General features: G+C 45.9%; 1 protein-coding gene across 5 annotated transcripts in view; it reads left to right on the top strand.

The window, feature by feature from the left end:
• The first annotated feature begins 2,429 nt into the window (after window positions 1-2,429).
• Window positions 2,430-15,376, top strand: part of LOC106606600 (trinucleotide repeat-containing gene 6C protein) — a 136,856-nt gene continuing 123,909 nt past the window's right edge. For 3 of the 5 annotated variants that reach the window (XM_045715581.1, XM_045715583.1, XM_045715586.1), the window contains exons 1-2: window positions 2,431-2,496; window positions 2,747-2,812. In XM_045715581.1, coding sequence (XP_045571537.1) covers window positions 2,750-2,812 — 63 coding nt within the window. In that variant the 5' untranslated portion in view covers window positions 2,431-2,496; window positions 2,747-2,749. Of the gene's footprint in view, window positions 2,497-2,746; window positions 2,813-15,376 lie in introns of all 5 variants that reach the window. The other 2 variants (XM_045715582.1, XM_045715587.1) reach the window with 1 other exon arrangement.

The following is a 15,376-nucleotide window of genomic DNA, read 5'->3' on the forward strand; positions in this document are numbered from 1 at the left end:
CAGCGGTATTGCAGGCTGCCATCAGCAACTAATTTATCCTTATAACTTCATATGTGTGTGATTTTAAAGTAGTCGGTTCAAGGACATACATCTGGTGAAAGAGAAGCAATTATTGATATCATGGTTGTGTTTGAGAAAAAAATATATATCCACGAATATTGACCACGAAGATCGTCAATTTCCTATTCAGTATAATGAGGATCCTGTTTACTGGAAACAATGCCTGCAATACTGCAGTCAGCCTTTAACTTGAAATCCTCAATGCAAGCGGGCAGTCTGTTCTCCCCTGCTTTGAGCCACTGAGGCAGGGTTTCTCCCCACTAGTCACAACTCATTTAATCAGGTGTGCTAGTTTTGGAAATGGACTAGATCAATGTCCCCATTTGTGCTATCATGCCAACTCCTTGTCATACCAAACATTGACATAATTACGCAAACAGATCAACGCAGTATGTGGTACAGCTGGGGGCCCTAAGGACAGATTGGTTTGGGAAATACTGCACTACGCTGGCACCCTCAAGTCAATGAGGGATGGGGAAGAGTGACAGGGTGTTGTACTCTTCAGGTGGGTGCTGGAGGAGTGTGACGGGGGGTCGTACTCTTCAGGTGGGTGATGGAGGAGTGTGACGGGGTGTCGTACTCTTCAGGTGGGTGATGGAGGAGTGTGACGGGGGGTCGTACTCTCCAGGTGGGTGATGGAGGAGTGTGACGGGGGGTCGTACTCTCCAGGTGGGTGATGGAGGAGTGTGACGGGGGGTCGTACTCTTCAGGTGGGTGATGGAGGAGTGTGACGGGGGGTCGTACTCTCCAGGTGGGTGATGGAGGAGTGTGACGGGGGGGTCGTACTCTCCAGGTGGGTGATGGAGGAGTGTGACGGGGGGTCGTACTCTCCAGGTGGGTGATGGAGGAGTGTGACGGGGGGGCGTACTCTCCAGGTGGGTGATGGGAGTGTGACGGGGGGTCGTACTCTCCAGGTGGGTCTTCATGCTGTGGTGTATGGGTGGGTGTACCCCTGGGGGGCTGGAGAGGGAGGGAGCCTTGTCACAGAGCCAAGCACTGTGTGTTTGTGTGTGTGTGAGTGCCTACCTGCTTGCATATGTGTGTTTCCTGCACAGTGAATTTAATGTTGAGCTGTAGATCCTATCTGTGACTCCCTGAGGAAAATCTACACGTGTTTCTTTAAAGTGGACATGGATGCTAGGCTGGTGTTTTCCACATGGAGAATCTTGACAGACTGTAAATCCTATCAGAGATTGGAGAAAAGGGGATTTTGAATAATGCCCAGGCCTTATAGACATGGACTCCAGGCGTTGCAACGAGGGACAGTCATATTTCTGCACACCCTCACCACACACACAAACACACACTCCTGAACCCTCTTCTCATACCCTGCAGCGACCGCCAGTCAGATTGAGAAGGACTTTAAAGATGGCTTGATGTACTCAATCAGGTCTGGTTTATTTGAAAGCAGTCATCTGGCTGTGTGCTACTCAAGCGTGACTCTCAGATGATTGTAAATTAGGTTTGGGATGGGGGAAAGGAGAGGAGAAAGAGGGATGGGGGTGATGTCTATGAGTCTGAACCACATTCTAAATCACACATGTGTAGTACCAGGTTAATTCTCTGATCCTTTGATTGGATGGACAACATGTAAGTTCATACTGCAAAAGTTTGATTGGTTGGAGGACGTCCTCTGGAAGTTGGCATAATTACCTTGTAGGTTAATGGAAGGAGGTGAGGAGCACGGAAACTAGCTGTCCTCCGGCTACACCATAGTGCTACCCTAGAGCGTTCTGTGGAAGCTACTGTAGACCATTGTAAAACAGCGTGTTAATCAGGTATTTGGTGATGTGTATATATTTAGTATAGTTCTATCTAAAAAAGATTTTTTTAATGTACATTTTTTAAATCTTATTTGTATTCACTGAGTAGGATGGTCCTCCCCTTCCTCTTCTGCAGAGCCTACACTGACACACACACACACACACACACACACACAACACACACACACACACACACACACACACACACACATGCTTACCTGCTCACATTCCCACCACCACATACACACACACCATTCTCACACCATCATCCTTTCCCTGCCGTTTACAGTCTTTGTTCCCGAAGCGTTGTTATTTCTCCACTGTGATTGTTACCTCAGCAGCAGAGACAACATGCTTCTGTTCCAGTACCACATTGTGTCGGCTACACTGGTGAATTAATGGTGCTTTGCATCGAACCCTTTAGTTCTATGTTCTGTTGTGTTGCACCATTTCTTCTAGCACTCTGGTAATGGTACATGTATAGCCTCTGTCATTCAGGCATAAACAGGAAAACAAACTCATTGGACAAACAGACTGGAAAAGTGTTCTAATGGTCTCCATGGAGATATGGTATCCAGGCAGATGTTGGGGGTGAATCAATCAGAACATTTAGCATTTACATTTTAATGGTTTTTAGTACAATAACGCCAAATAGACAGTGCTGTAGCCTACAGTAAGTGAGCAGGGGTTGTGAGTGTTCTGTTGTCACGTGCATACACTTAATTTACACGTGTCATCTGTTTGTTTGAGCTTGAATTGAGGATCATTTGAAAAAAATGAATCAAGGAAGTAGGAAGCAGGAATTTTAAATCAAAATATATTTTTTAAATAGTCACAGATATGTACCTATGGAGATGCTATGAATGTATTATTCTGGAACCAACTGGTTGATTGGTTCAGTTCTCCTCCTGTCTGATCTGCAGGCTATGGAACTGCCATCAGGGGTCTACAAAGCCACTGAGGACAGAGAGACCACCTTGAACACAAAGGTAAGCTATTGAGCAATAACCAGTGAAATAGTATATGGGATTTCATGATGTGTATTTTCAGTTATTATGGTGTATTTTCATTTATTTCAGTATATTTCCAGGGTACATCCATCCTCTCCTAATGAAAAGAGACAGACTGTCAGGAATGGCATTCTATATTATTGTAATAAATGGTGTGATATGGAACACCAGTATATACAATTATTCTGGTAATACAAGTATTGATTGGGGACAGCACTGAACCCTGCTGCCCCCCTCTAGGCCTTAATGATATCTGAATGTTCAGAAGATTAAGACTTTTTTACTGGGACTTTAATTTAATCTTCAACTGAATTTTCTGATGGGCCGCTCTGTTGCGCTCTCTTCTAACAATCTCTAGTGACTCTCCCCATCTCTTTCTCTCTGGGTCTGACGTTCTCTTTTCTCTCTCTCTCTGAATCTCCTCTCTCCCTCTCACCCCCCCTGTCCCTCTCTCTTTCCTCCTCTCTCTCCCTACCTCCCTCCTTCCTCTCCTGGGATCTGTCAAGCAGCTTTAGCTGCCTGATATTAAACTAGAAAGGCAGCCCCACTGTAGCCTGCAGAGACTTGCTGTTTATTAAAGGAGAATAGGAGAGTTATGTCGCTTGGTAAATGCTGCTCTCTGAGTTCCATTACTGTATGTTTGTGTCTCCTCTATCTCTGTCCTCTGTTTACTCTCCTCTACACGGTTAATTGTCTTTCTTTTCTAGTTCCCCCTGCTGTGTGTTTGTGTCGGCATTGGTCCTGAGTCTGTCTAGGAAACCTTCCAGGATTGATTTGACCTATATAGTTAACCTACTAGTCTCTTGATACATAAGGAGCAGTACATCATTTACTATATGATATACACTGGGTATAACAAACATTAAGAACCCTCCCTCCCTTTGCCCTCAGAACAGCCTCAATTCGTCAGAGCATGGACTCTGCAAGGTGTCGAAAGCGTTCCACAGGGATGCTGGCCCATGTTGACTCAGTTGTGTGAAGTTGGCTGGATGTCCTTTGGGTGGTGGACCATTCTTGACACACAGGAAACTGTTGAGCGTGAAAAACCAAGGCTGTTGCAGTTCTTGACACACTCAAACCGGTGTGTCTATTACCAAACCCCGTTCAAAGGCACTTAAATGTTTTGTCTTGCCCATTCACCCTCTGAATGGCACATATACACAATCCATGTCTCAATTGTCTCAAGGCTTAAAAATCTAATCAAATCAAACTTTATTTGTCACATGCACCGAACACAACAGGTAGACCTTACAGTGAAATGCTTACTTACAAGCTTTAACCAACAATGCAGTTCGAGAAGGAGTTAAGAGTTTATTTTCCAAATAAACTAAAGTAAAATAATAATAATTATTAATAATAATATTAATAGTAATAATAATAAAAAGTAACACAATAAAATAACAATAACGAGGCTATATACAGGGGGTACCAGTACCGAGTCAATGTGCGGGGGGTACAGGTCAGTTGAGGTAATTTGTACATGTAGGTAGGGGTAATGGGGGGGGGGTCAATGTAAATAGTCTGGGTTTCCATTTGATTAATTGTTCAGCATTCTTATGGCTTGGGGGTAGAAGCTGTTAAGGATCCTTTTGGTTCTAGACTTGGTGCTCCGGTAACATGCAGTAGCAGAGAGAACAGTCTATGACTTGGGGAAGCAGAGGGAACAGTCTATGACTTGGGTGACTGGACTCTTTGACAATTTTTGGGGCCTTCCTCTGACATCGCCTAGTATAGAGGTCCTGGATGGCAGGAAGCTTGGCCCCAGTGATGTACTGGGCCGTACGCATTACCCTTTGTAGCGCCTTATAGTCAGATGTCGAGCAGTTGCCATACCAGGCGGTGATGCAACTGGTCAGGATGGTGCAGCTGTAGAACTTTTTGAGGATCTGAGGACCCATGCCAAATCTTTTCAGTCTCCTGAGGGGGAATAGGTGTTGTTGTGCCCACTTCACGATTGTCTTGGAGTTTTTGGACCATTCTAGTTTGTTGGTGATGTGGACACCAAGGAACTTGAAACTCTCGACCCACTTCACTACAGCCACGTCGATGTTAATGGGGGCCTGTTTGGCCCGACTTTTCCTGTAGTCCACAATCAGCTCCTTTGACTTGCTCACATTGAGGGAGAGGTTGTTGTCCTGGCACCACACTACCAGGTCTCTGACCTCCTCCCTATAGGCTGTCTCATCGTTGTTGGTAATCAGGCTGACCACTGTTGTGTCGACCGCAAACTTAATGATGGTGTTGGAGTTGTGTTTTGCCACGCAGTAGTGGGTGAACAGGGAGTACAGGAGGGGACGAAGCACGCAAGCCCTGAGGATCAGCGTGGCAGACGTGTTGTTCCCTACCCTTACCACCTGGGGGCAGCCCGTTAGGAAGTCCAGGATCCAGTTGCAGAGGGAGGTGTTTAGTCCTAGGGGCCCTTAGCTTAGTGATGAGCTTTGTGGACTCTATGGTGTTGAACGCTGAGCTGTAGTCAATGAACAGCATTCTTACATAGGTGTTCCTTTAGTCCAGGTGGGAAAGGGCAGTGTGGAGTGTGATTGATATATTATTAACCCACTAGTCTCCTGACGTACGGAAGTTTACATCCACTTAGGTTTGAGTCATTAAAACTTGTTTTTCAACTACTCCACAAATTTCTTGTTAACAAACCATAGTTTTGGCAAGTCGGTTAAGACATCTACTTTGTGCATGACACAAGTCCTTTTTCTAACCATTTTTTACAGACAGATTATTTCATTTCTAATTCACTGTATCACAATTCAAGTGGGTCAGAAGTTTACATACACTAAGATGACTGTGCCTTTAAACAGCTTGGAAAATTCCAGAAAATGATGTCATGCATTTAGAAGCGTATGATAGGCTAATTGACATCATTTGAGTCAATTGGAGGTGTACCTGTGGATGTATTTCAAGGCCTACCTTCAAACTCAGTACCTCTTTGCTTGACATCATGGGAAAATCAAAAGAAATCAGCCAAGTGCTCCACAAGCCTGGTTCATCCTTGGGAGCAATTTCCAAACATCTGAAGGTACCATGTTCATCTGCACAAACAATAGTACACAAGTATAAACACCATGGGACCACGCAGCCGTCATACCACTCAGGAAGGAGACGCGTTCTGTCTCCTAGAGGTGAACGTACTTTGGTGCGAAAAGTGCAAATCAGTCCCAGAACAACAGCAAAGGACCTTGTGAAGATGCTGGAAGAAACAGGTACAAAAGTATCTATATCCACAGTAAAACGAGTCCTATATCAACATAACGTGAAAGGCCGCTCAGCAAGGAAGAAACCACTGCTCCAAAACAGCCATAAAAAAGCCAGACTACGGTTTGCAACTGCACATGGGGACAAAGATCGTACTTTGATGAGAAATGCCCTCTGGTCTGATGAAGCAAAAATAGAACTGTTTGGCCATAATGACCATTGTTATGTTTGGAGGAAAAGGGGGAGGCTTGCAAGCCGAAGAACACCATCTCAACCGTGAAGCACGCGGGTGGCAGCATCATGTTGTGGGGTTGCTTTGCTGCCAGAGGGACTGGTGCACTTCACTAAATAGATGGCATCATGAGGAAAGAAAAGTATGTGGATATATTGAAGCAACATCTCAAGACATCAGTCAGGAAGTTAAAGCTTGGTCGCAAATGGGTCTTCCAAATGGACAATGACCTCAAGCATACCAGCTCTGTCAGGAGGAATGGGCAAAAATTCCCCCAACTTATTGTGGGAAACTTGTGGAAGGCTACCTGAAACGTTTGACCCAAGTTAAACAATTTAAAGGCAGTGCTACCAAATACTAATTGAGTGTATGTAAACTTCTGACCCACTGGGAATGTGATGAAAGAAATAAAAGCTGAAATAAATAATTCTCTCTACTATTATTCTGACATTTCACATTCTTAAAATAAAGTGGTGATCCTAACTGACCTAAGACAGAGGGAATTTTTACTAGGATTAATTGTCAGGAATTGTGAAAAACGGAGTTTAAATGTATTTGGCTAAGGTGTATGTAAACTTCTGACTTCAACTGTATAAGGAGCACCACAACATATATGATATATCTTGAACATTTCTCAGGAGCAATATGTTTCCTGATTCCTAGAAAGCTATGAAGCTGTCTTGGATTTCAATTGTCAATGTTCTCAATCTCAACAATAGAGAGGGCTCTCTAGAGCTTTTGGTGAACGCCTGATCTGTGTGGGCATGTGTGCGGGCATGTGGAAATCCTCATTCTCTCAGGTCAGAAAGAGGTATTTCCACGGTGTGTGAGTGGAAGGTTGAAGTACTCCAAGAAAGGAGGGTAAAGGATGATATCAGGGCCATATACTCTACTTTACACAGGCAGCACAATTCTGATATTTTGCCCAATTATTATCAAAACAAAAAAAGATGATCTGATTTGTCAAAAGATCAGACTTCATTAAAAAAAAGATCAGACTTGGGCTGCCTGTGAAACACAGCCTTATGTGTCCCTGAAACCGTTTGTATTCTAACTCCCCATCAGACAGGCTGAGCTCTCTGTGTGTGTCTGTAACTCTGAGGGTCTTGATTGGAAGACTGGTAGAGCTCTCAGTCGGGGTTCTGTAACTTTGATTGGAAGTGTCTGGTGGTGTTAAGTGATTTACTGGATCTGTGCCACCTGGCTCTCCACGAATAAATCCTTCTCTGACAGCCATCCATTCCCGAAGTCTCCACTTCTCTCTCTACCCCCCTTTTCTCTCTGTCTATTTCTCCCTTTCTCCCCTCTCCCTCTCTTCTCTGCTTCCTCTCTCCATCTCTCTATCTCTTCCCTCCTGTCCATCTCTCTCATCTCTGCTTTCCAGCTCATTTGCATGGCAGAGCCTTGGAGATTATGCACCATGCAAATGACACTGCTCTCTGCACAAGGTGATTTCAACCCACCCAGTCATCCTCCCTTTATTTCTAGTTCAATTCAATTCAAGGGCTTTATTGGCATGGGAAACACATGTTAACATTGCCAAAGCAAGTGAAGTAGATAATAAACAAAAGTGAAAATTAACAAGGAAAAGTGGATTCTGTCTTTATCCAGACATTTGAGTGTTTTTATATTTTTGTCCCTGGCTGTTTTTATAGGTGTCCTTCTGGAGGGATCAAGCTGAACTCTGTGTGTGTGTGTGTGTGTGTGTGTGTGTGTGTGTGTGTGTGTGTGTGTGTGTGTGTGTGTGTGTGTGTGTGTGTGTGTGTGTGTGTGTGTGTGTGTGTGTGTGTGTGTGTGTGTGTGTGTGTGTGTGTGTGTGTGTGTGTGTGCGCGTTATCTCATGGGGCCTGCCACTCACCCATATGTGCTGCTGCTACTGCAGAGCAACTGGATTAGACCCTGGCAGACAGACAATACCCTCTAATGGATGGTTACCTTCACACACACAGAGAGAGAGAGACTGAAGTGTTTGTAACGGCAATAATAGTATTATTTTGTCCATGCCTGTACCGAGTCCAACCCCCATGCTGTACTCATATAGTGGGAATCTGGTGTCTGTAGATGCTCAGTCATGTACACAGCTAGTTGAAATCTCTCTTCACACCCCCTCCGGGATTTAAAAATAATGGACTGGTTTAGGAAATGGTGAAAACTTCCCTCTACCCCATGTCTATGACACCAATCCACTGCTTTTAAATGCAGGGGGGGCGCATCAGAACAGAACAGTATGGATAAAATATTGACTTGTGGAGGTGTTTTAATTCATGCCCCACATTGCTTGATGCTTGTCTTTCATTAATGAACAAGGGGGCTTGAGTTCAAAGAGAGCAACAGGATAGAATGCTGCTGTAAAGGAAAATGGAGATGAATGAACCCAAGTGTTCTTCACAAAGAGAGAACAAGAGAGAGGGAGTTGACAACCTGTAGCTTCTATTTATATAGGCCTGATAAATATATATAGGCCTGACCGTTTCGGAGAGAAAAGAGAGCGAGGGTCTAAGTTGGCATTAGTGTAACGGAGATGGTTGGTGAACAATGCTTATTAGATAAGTAACCTTGCCTGAGACCTGAAGACTTGTGTTAGCTCCCCCATAGCTAATGTCTTTCGCTGAGCGGGTTAACACAGTCGTGTGGCATGGAAGAGGCCCGTGTTCACAGTCTATTCAGTCACATTAGCAATCTGTTACAGCACTTCATCTAGTCAACAATATGTGTGGATGTTGAAAATCTTTCAACTACCAGAGAGTAGTTGCTCACCCATAAACCCCTGGGCACAATGAGTCTCAGGTGAGAACATTTCCACCCAGGCACAAGACATTTAATATGCTTTAAAGTTCTGATCAAGTTCAGCTGTGGATTTATCAGGATTGTGGGAATCTAGAAAGGATTGAGAGAGGATTTTACAGTTAGGTTACTGTGGGATTAGAGATGGGAAGAGTGGGATTAGGAAGCAGCAGTATCTGGCTTGTTAGATGTTTCCCCTTTCTCATGTCATCTCTTGCATCTCTTTCCCTTCTCCTTCTCTTCTCTTCAACTTTTTCCTCTCCCCTCCTCACCTCAGCTCACACACAGACACACTCCCACAGATATCCAGACATCCACATCCAGAGCATAACAGTGGAGTCGTCCCCCCAGCCGTTGGGGAATTCTCATCAAGTCATCAAATTACCATTTATGCCACTCATATTAAATGGCTTTTGTTTAGGCTGACCAGATTAGCATACAATAAGCAATCATACTCCCCTGATGAACAGATCTGAAGAGGGAGGGAGGGAGTCAGAGAGGGGATGAGATAAAGAGAGAGAGAGAGTCAACGAGATGGAGGAAAAGCAGACCAGTGTGTTAATTGAAAAGAAGAAAGGAGGGTTAGATCGAGAAACAATTTGAGAAAGAGGCTCACACGAGAGAAAGTGGGTGCTGCCTTTAAAGAAAGAGGCTCACAGCGAGAGAAAGTGAGTGCTGCCATTAAAACCTGTTGGGGATAGGGGGCAGTATTTGCACGGCCGGATAAAAAACGTACCCGATTTAATCTGGTTACTACTCCTGCCCAGTAACTAGAATATGCATATAATTGTTTGATTTGGATAGAAACCACCCTAATGTTTCTAAAACTGTTTGAATGGTGTCTGTGAGTATAACAGAACTCATTTGGCAGGCCAAAACCTGAGAAGATTCCAAACAGGAAGCGCTCTCTCTGACTATTTCTTGGCCTTCTTGATCATCTCTAACAAAAACAGGGGATCTCTGGCATAACGTGACATTTTCTAACGCTCCCATAGGCTCTCAGAAGGCGCCAGAACGATGAATGGTGGCTTTGCAGGCCCTGGCTGAAAAACATTAGCGCATTTGGATAGTGGTCGATATGAGGACAATGAGACTGGAGGCGCGTGCACGAGCCGACACCATGTTTACTTTCTCTCTCTTTGAACGAAAACAACGACTCCCGGTCGGAATATTATCGCTTTTTTACGAGAAAAATCGCATAAAAATTGATTTTAAACAGCGTTTGACATGCTTCGAAGTACGGTAATGGAATATTTTGAATTTTTTTGTCACGAAACGCGTCGGGCGCGTCACCCTTCTTTACCCTTTGGATAGTGTCTTGAACGCACGAACAAAACGCCGCTATTTGGATATAACTATGGATTATTTGGAACCAAACCAACATTTGTTATTGAAGTAGAAGTCCTAGGAGTGCATTCTGACGAAGAACAGCAAAGGTAATCAAACTTTTCTAATAGTAAATCGGAGTTTGGTGAGTACCACACTTGGTGGGTATCAAAATAGCTAGCCTGTGATGGCCGGGCTATCTACTCAGAATATTGCAAAATGTGCTTTCACCGAAAAGCTATTTTAAAGTCAGACATAGCGAGTGCATAAAGGAGTTCTGTATCTATAATTCTTAAAATAATTGTTATGTTTTTTGTGAACGTTTATCGTGAGTAATTTAGTAAATTCACCAGAAGTGTTCGGTGGGAATGCTAGTCACATGCTAGTCACATGCTAATGTAAAAAGCTGGTTTTTGATATAAATATGAACTTGATTGAACAAAACATGCATGTATTGTATAACATAATGTCCTAGGATTGTCATCTGATGAAGATCATCAAAGGTTAGTGCTGCATTTAGCTGTGGTTTGGGTTTATGTGACATTATATGCTAGCTTGAAAAATGGGTGTCTGATTATTTCTGGCTGGGTACTCTGCTGACATAATCTAATGTTTTGCTTTCGTTGTAAAGCCTTTTTGAAATCGGACAGTGTGGTTAGATTAACGAGAGTCTTGTCTTTAAAATGGTGTAAAATAGTCATATGTTTGAGAAATTGAAGTAATAGCATTTCTAAGGTATTTGAATATCGCGCCACGGGATTACACTGGCTGTTGAGTAGGTGGGATGCAAGCGTCCCACCTAGCCCATAGAGGTTAAAGAAAGAGGCTCACGCGAGAGAAAATGAGTGCTGCCATTAAAGAAAGATGCTCACAGCGAGAGAAAGTGAGTGCTGCCATTAAAGAAAGATGCTCACAGCGAGAGAAAGTGAGTGCTGCCATTAAAGAAAGATGCTCACAGCGAGAGAAAGTGAGTGCTGCCATTAAAGAAAGATGTTCACAGCGAGAGAAAGTGAGTGCTGCCATTAAAGAAAGATGCTCACAGCGAGAGAAAGTGAGTGCTGCCATTAAAGAAAGAGGCTCACAGCGAGAGAAAGTGAGTGCTGCCTTTAAAGAAAGAGGCTCACAGCGAGAGAAAGTGAGTGCTGCCATTAAAGAAAGATGCTCACAACGAGAGAAAGTGAGTGCTGCCTTTAAAGAAAGATGCTCACAGCGAGAGAAAGTGAGTGCTGCCTTTAAAGAAAGATGCTCACAGCGAGAGAAAGTGAGTGTTGCCATTAAAGAAAGAGGTAAGAGCCACATCTCTTGAAGATAAGCTACTATAAACCTAGCCTTGGGGAGCTCTTCTCTCTCTCTTCTCCCAGTAAACATATAAGGCCTGGGGCCCCTGGGGGACACTCCTCTAATTAGCTGGCTGTTTAGCCTGCTGAGTAACTTTCATGTTTAATGGCCATATTGGGTCCTGCCTGGGGGACCAGTTAAAACAACGCTCCACGTTCTCTTCGCTACACACACCAGACTTACAGCAGTTATACAGCTGAGCTGAACAACCATTCAGGTCTGATCCTGGGGGAGAGGCAGGGAGGCAGGACACTGGCCAGGGTTGCAGATGAAGCTGTTCTCCTCTTCTAAGTACATGAGACGGAAGGAGAAAGAGAGGAGAGTGTGTGTGAATGCAGAATGTGGCATTTGTATTTCCCCATCTCGGAACAGACAGTAGGGTGTCCTAGTTGGATCATTTTCTAGACTTGACAAAGGCTAGACATATTTTAGAGATATAGACATACTGTAGTATGCATACACACATAGACACACTACCCACTTCCACCACTAAGGTGCTACCTTTCCCACCGCTAAGATGCTACTTGATTGCTTGTGTTTAATTAGTAACCAGTAGTCCTATCGTTAAACTAAGAAGTCCTGAAGCAGAGATTCTGCTGTTTTAATTAGGGTGTCGTTATCAAACAGAGAGGATTGTGGAAGAGATGTACAGAATTCATAGACCTCTTGTCTTTTCATGCTGGGCAACACTTTAACCCTCTCTACCCCTTCCCTCTATACCCCTTCATACCCCTTCCCTCTATACCCCTCTCTAACCCTTCCCTCTCTACCCCTTCCCTCTATACCCCTCTCTACCCCTTCCCTCTATGCCCCTCTCTACCCCTTCCCTCTATACCCCTCTCTACCCCTTCCCTCTCTACCCCTTCCCTCTATACCCCTTCCCTCTATACCCCTTCATACCCCTTCCCTCTATACCCCTCTCTACCCCTTCCCTCTATACCCCTTCCTCTCTACCCCTTCCCTCTCTACCCTCTCTACCCCTTCCTCTATACCCCTCTCTACCCCTTCCCTCTATACCCTTCCCTCTCTAACCCCTTCCCTCTATACCCCTCTCTATACCCCTTCCCTCTCTAACCCTTCCCTCTATACCCCTCTCTAACCCTTCCCTCTATACCCCTTCCCTCTATACCCCTTCATACCCCTTCCCTCTATACCCCTCTCTAACCCTTCCCTCTCTACCCCTTCCCTCTATACCCCTTCATACCCCTTCCCTCTATACCCCTTCCCTCTATACCCCTCTCTACCCCTTCCCTCTCTACCCCTTCCCTCTATACCCCTCTCTACCCCTTCCTCTATACTTCATCCCCTTCCCTCTATACCCCTCTCTAACCCTTCCCTCTATACCCCTTCCCTCTATACCCCTTCATACCCCTTCCCTCTATACCCCTTCCCTCTACTACCCCTTCCTCTCTACCCCTTCCCTCTATACCCCCTCTCTACCCCTTCCCTCTATACCCCTTCATACCCCTTCCCTCTATACCCCTCCTCTAACACCCTCTCTACCCCTTCCCTCTATACCCCTCTCTACCCCTTCCCTCTATACCCCTCTCTACCCCTTCCCTCTATACCCCTCTCTAACCCTTCCCTCTCTACCCCTTCCTCTATACCCCTCTCTACCCCTTCCCTCTATACCCCTCTCTAACCCTTCCCTCTATACCCCTTCCCTCTATACCCCTTCATACCCCTTCCCTCTCTACCCCTTCCTCTATACCCCTCTCTACCCCTTCCCTCTATACCCCTCTCTACCCCTTCCCTCTATACCCCTTCCCTCTATACCCCTCTCTAACCCTTCCCTCTATACCCCTTCCCTCTATACCCCTCTCTAACCCTTCCCTCTATACCCCTTCATACCCCTTCCCTCTATACCCCTCTCTAACCCTTCCCTCTCTACCCCTTCCCTCTATACCCCTTCTCTACCCCTTCCCTCTATACCCCTCTCTACCCCTTCCTCTATACCCCTCTCTAACCCTTCCCTCTATACCCCTTCCCTCTATACCCCTCTCTAACCCTTCCCTCTCTACCCCTTCCCTCTATACCCCTCTCTAACCCTTCCCTCTCTACCCCTTCCCTCTATGCCCCTCTATACCCCTTCCCTCTATACCCCTTCCCTCTATACCCCTCTCTACCCCTTCCCTCTCTACCCCTTCCCTCTATACCCCTCTCTACCCCTTCCCTCTCTACCCCTTCCCTCTATACCCCTCTCTAACCCTTCCTCTCTACCCCTTCCCTCTATACCCCTTCTTATCTTCCCTTCCCTCTCTACCCCTTCCCTCTCTACCCCTTCCCTCTATACCCCTTCCTCTATACCCCTTCCCTCTATACCCCTCTCTAACCCTTCCCTCTATACCCCTTCCCTCTATACCCCTTCATACCCCTTCCCTCTATACCCCTCTCTACCCCTTCCCTCTCTACCCCTTCCCTCTATACCCCTCTCTAACCCTTCCCTCTATACCCCTTCCCTCTATACCCCTCTCTAACCCTTCCCTCTATACCCCTCTCTACCCCTTCCCTCTATACCCCTCTCTACCCCTTCCCTCTATACCCCTCTCTAACCCTTCCCTCTATACCCCTTCCCTCTATACCCCTTCCTCTATACCCCTTCTATACCCCTTCCCTCTCTACCCCTTCCCTCTATACCCCTCTCATACCCCTTCCCTCTATACCCCTCTCTAACCCCTTCCCTCTATACCCCTTCCCTCTATACCCCTCTCTAACCCTTCCCTCTCTACCCCTTCCCTCTATACCCCTCTCTAACCCTTCCCTCTCTACCCCTTCCCTCTATACCCCTTCATACCCCTTCCCTCTATACCCCTCTCTAACCCTTCCCTCTCTACCCCTTCCCTCTATACCCCTCTCTACCCCTTCCCTCTCTACCCCTTCCCTCTATACCCCTCTCTAACCCTTCCCTCTATACCCCTTCCCTCTATACCCCTCTCTAACCCTTCCCTCTCTACCCCTTCCCTCTATACCCCTCTCTAACCCTTCCCTCTATACCCCTTCCTCTACCCCTTCCTCTATACCCCTTCCCTCTATACCCCTCTCTAACCCCTTCCCTCTATACCCCTTCCCTCTATACCCCTCTCTACCCTTCCCTCTCTACCCCTTCCCTCTATACCCCTCTCTAACCCTTCCCTCTCTACCCCTTCCCTCTATACCCCTCTCTAACCCTTCCCTCTATACCCCTTCCCTCTATACCCCACTCTAACCCTTCCCTCTATACCCCTCTCTACCCTTCCCTCTATACCCCTTCCTCATACCCCTTCCCTCTCTACCCCTTCCCTCTATACCCCTCTCTAACCCTTCCCTCTCTACCCCTTCCCTCTATACCCCCTCTCTAACCCTTCCCTCTACCCCTTCCCTCTATACCCCTTCCCTCTATGCCCCTCTCTACCCCTTCCCTCTATACCCCTCTCTAACCCTTCCCTCTATACCCCTTCCCTCTATACCCCTCTCTAACCCTTCCCTCTCTACCCCTTCCCTCTATACCCCTTCCCTCTATACCCCTTCATACCCCTTCCCTCTATACCCCTCTCTACCCCTTCCCTCTATACCCCTTCCCTCTATACCCCTCTCTAACCCTTCCCTCTCTACCCCTTCCCTCTATACCCCTCTCTATCCCTTCCCTCTATACCCCTCTCATACCCCTTCCCTCTATA

The sequence above is a fragment of the Salmo salar genome, chromosome ssa03 (assembly GCF_905237065.1).
Source record: "Salmo salar chromosome ssa03, Ssal_v3.1, whole genome shotgun sequence".
NCBI classification, from domain to species: domain Eukaryota; kingdom Metazoa; phylum Chordata; class Actinopteri; order Salmoniformes; family Salmonidae; genus Salmo; species Salmo salar.